This window comes from Antrostomus carolinensis, unplaced genomic scaffold, assembly GCF_000700745.2.
Source record: "Antrostomus carolinensis isolate BGI_N321 unplaced genomic scaffold, ASM70074v2 scaffold40644, whole genome shotgun sequence".
NCBI classification, from domain to species: domain Eukaryota; kingdom Metazoa; phylum Chordata; class Aves; order Caprimulgiformes; family Caprimulgidae; genus Antrostomus; species Antrostomus carolinensis.
The window spans coordinates 1-3707 of NW_010312186.1; the positions used below are offsets into that span (position 1 = coordinate 1).

At 52.2% G+C, this 3707-nt stretch overlaps 1 protein-coding gene across 1 annotated transcript; it reads right to left on the reverse strand.

Moving 5' to 3' along the window:
* Positions 1-1463: 1463 nt before the first annotated feature.
* Positions 1464-3559, reverse strand: LOC104517995 (nucleoside diphosphate kinase 3; the record flags this gene model as incomplete). The annotated part of the gene is made up of 3 exons (XM_010166954.2): positions 1464-1581; positions 3015-3127; positions 3426-3559. Coding segments are annotated over 3 exons (365 nt in total), but the record flags the coding sequence as incomplete, so codon positions are not given.
* Positions 3560-3707: the final 148 nt, after the last annotated feature.

The following is a 3707-nucleotide window of genomic DNA, read 5'->3' on the forward strand; positions in this document are numbered from 1 at the left end:
TCACTGACAGAGCAGAGCTCGGTGGTGCCCGGTGAAAATCACCGACACGAGTAGTGCTGCCTCCGGGACGCTGCGTCCATCCTGCCCCTCCCGGGAGCCTCTAACCGAATTGATTAAAGGGATTTAATTATTGTGCTGGAGCAGCTCTGCTGTGAGGACAGGCTGAGAGAGTTGGGGCTGTTCAGCCTGGAGAAGAGAAAGCTCCGGGGAGATCTTATAGCGACCTCCCAGTACCTGAAGGGGCTCCAGGAAGGTGGGGAGGGACTTTTCATGAGGGCAGTTAATGACAGAACAAGGGGAAATGGCTTTAAGCTGAAAGAGGGGAGATTTAGATTAGATGTGAGGAAGAAGTTCTTCACTGTGAGGGTGGTGAGACAGTGTCCCAGGTTGGCCAGAGAAGCTGTGGCTGCTCCTCCCTGGAAGTGTTCTTGGCCAGGTTGGATGAGGCTTTGAGCAACCTGGTCTAGTGGAAGGTGTCCCTGCTGCTGGCAGGGGGGTTGGAACTGGATGAGCTTTAAGGTCCCTTCCAACCCAAACCATTCCATGATCCTGTGAGTCACAGGAAAACATCTCACCCCATGTGGTATTTGGAGAAGTATGGTAGAGAGATCAGGTGCCACTGGGTGTGGAATTTCTACATGTGGGTGAACTGCTCACAAATCTTACAAAAAACAATATTCTGGATCCACATCTTCATCTTAAAAAAAAAATAGAGGAATTAGAGGAGTATTATATAGTGACACACACACTTACAAAATTCCTTGGGCTAAATTCTGGTCTATTTGCTTTCGAATGCTCATTTCAGCTTCTCGGGGAACAGGACACAGAGGGATTCCTCCTTTAGTTTTTCTGTTCCCAGGTTGAGCTGAAATCAGTCCCCACATCAGTGCGGGTGTCACCCCACAGATTTGTGGGTCTGGTTTGCAATCCTGGTGGTATTTTTAGCTCATTATTTAAACTTTCGGTGACCACAGTCACTCCCACGATTTCTTTCTGATGATAAGTGTAATTCTTACCTAGAGCCTGCAAGAGATCTCTCCCCAAAAACATGGCAGAGAACTAAATAGTCTTCCTAGTCCTTCCTGAGCCCCAAATCTACAAATCCCTCCCCACCTCACTCTCCTCCTTCCATTCTTTTAGTTTTTGTCACGGTTTAACCTGCCAGGGCACTAAATACCCACAGAGATACTCGGTCCCCCTGCCCCAGGGGATGAGGGAGAGAACTGGAAGGGTGACAGTAAGGAGAGTCAAAAGTTGACATAAAAAACAATTTAATAATTGGAGTAAAATTAAATAATGAAGAAAAAAAGAAGAAAGCTGCTTTTTTTGCAGGGAACTGAACCACAGAACTCCACACACAGAGCAGCCCCCAGGACACCTCCACCCACAGCTCAGCTGCAGTGCAAGGGATGGAAACACCCCATGGCCAGTCAGGGAGACAGAGTTCCCTTGGGCTGCTCCCCTCATGCGTAGATCCAGTGCTCAGCTGTGTCCTCCCAGCACGTCAGCTCCTCGGGGCGGAACCAGAGGGAGATCTCCTGCTGGGCACTCTCCACCGAGTCACTGCCGTGGATCACATTCCTGTGGGGAAGAAGAAAGGGGTCAGCCAGCACTAAGCTGAGAAAGGCAGGAGTGGGAAGTGGCACTTGGGACAATCTCACCTTGACCAATTTAATTAAACCAACTGAGCCAGTCACATCCTACAATGTTCTTTCCCACCACACAGCCCTCCTCCTTCCAGCTCAGGGGCTGGTTGTGCTTATAGAATCCCAGACTGGTTTGGGTTGGGAGGGACCTTCAAGCTCATCCAGTCCCAACCCCCCTGCCATCAGCAGGGACACCTTCCACTAGACCAGGTTGCTCAAAGCCTCATCCAGCCTGGCCTTAAACACTTCCAGGGAGGAGCAGCCACAGCTTCTCTGGCCAACCTGGGACACTGTCTCACCACCCTCACACCAAAGAATTTCTTCCTAATATCCAATTTAAATCTACTCTGAAGCTGAACATGGCTCAGGCCGTGGATGTGCAGGAGCTGCCAGTTCCCAGCACTCCTTCCTCCCGTGACAAGGAACCATTTGTTTGCCACAGGAGGCTGTTTGCAAGTGGTTGTTGATCTGGGCTTTGCCTTGGTTTTAGGTCAGCAATTCAAGTTTTGGCTCCAGATTTCCCCCCTTTCTTCTGTCAAAGTAGCTCCTACAAAGCAGGTTTGGGATCAGACACCATGGAAGAGAAACCGAATCCAGGAGGGTTCGACAGAAGTGGTGTCTACCACAAGCCATGCTGCAGCCACTCGAGGCCACAGCCAGTGGATCTTCACCCGTGGACTTTTCATAAGGGCAGTTAGTGACAGAACAAGGGGAAATGGGTTTAAGCTGAAAGAGGGGAGGTTTAGATGAGATATTAGGAAGAAGTTCTTCACTGTGAGGGTGGTGAGACAGTGTCCCAGGTTGGCCAGAGAAGCTGTGGCTGCTCCTCCCTGGAAGTGTTTGTGGCCAGGTTGGATGAGGCTTTGAGCAACCTGGTCTAGTGGAAGGTGTCCCTGCTGCTGGCAGGGGGGTTGGGACTGGATGAGCTTTAAGGTCCTTTCCAACCCAAACCATTCTATGATTCTATGTTGAGTTCCTGCTTGGCTTTCATGCCAGACTTGGATGCCTGGTGGGGCTGAAGCAGCTCTCCAGGTGCCCTGCTCCCCCAGGAAAGGGCTGAGAGGGCTCCTCCTCTCTGCACAGCCTGACAGCCCCAATTCCTCAGAGCAAAAGACAAGCAAAGCCCACCTGCTTCCAACAGAGGAGGCCTCAGGAGGCAGGAAAGATCCAAAGCCAGGCAAAGCCAACCCCAGGATGCAGAGCTCAGCTCCTCCTGCCAGGGCTGCTCTGCAAGCTCAGAGGGAGACAGCTCCCATCTGAGCACAGCATCTGCAGATGCAGCCTCACGGGGCTCGGGCAGGCCTTGCACAGGAACACCTGGACAGGACACACAGAACGACGCAGAAAACAAAAAGCCAAAGGTCTCACTTGCTGACTTCAAGGCAGAAGTCTCCTCGGATGGTGCCAGGCCTGGATTCAGCTGGGTTTGTCTCCCCGATCATGGTGCGAACTGTCTTGACCACATCCAGGCCCTGCCAGACCTGTGTGACAGCAAAACAAGAATCAGCAGCAGGTCATGGCAGATGTCCTCTGAATTCCCCACCCGATTCACCTGGGTGAGGGACAGGAAAGGGTCTCTCTCAATACTCTTCATAAAGTCATTTTGGAAAATAAGCAGAACTGCCTGTGGATTTAACTTACCCTGGCAGTTCAGTATGGCTTCAAGAGGCCCTTAGAAGAGAGAGGCCACCTCGTTTCCATCATACCATGAGCCAACGCTGCTTACACTTGGCACTTACTTTCTGTTCCTTGGTCCAGGAGAACCCAGCCAGCACTCACCATGGCCACCACGGGCCCAGAGCTCATGTACTTCACCAGCCGGCTGTAGAAGGGACGGTCACGAAGGGCGATGTAGTGTTCTTTCAGCAGCTCCTCCGAGGCCTGAGCACAGAAAACACAAAGCTTAGTCGGCTCTGAGCAGGGGGGGATCTGGACAAGGGCTGCACCCAGGAGATGTGGTCACAGCCAACAGTGGGAGGGGAGACATTCCCAGCTCAGGGAAGCCCTGGAGCAGGAGCCCTGAGGGAGGAGACCCCTGTCCTGGTGTGAGCTGGGCCAGAG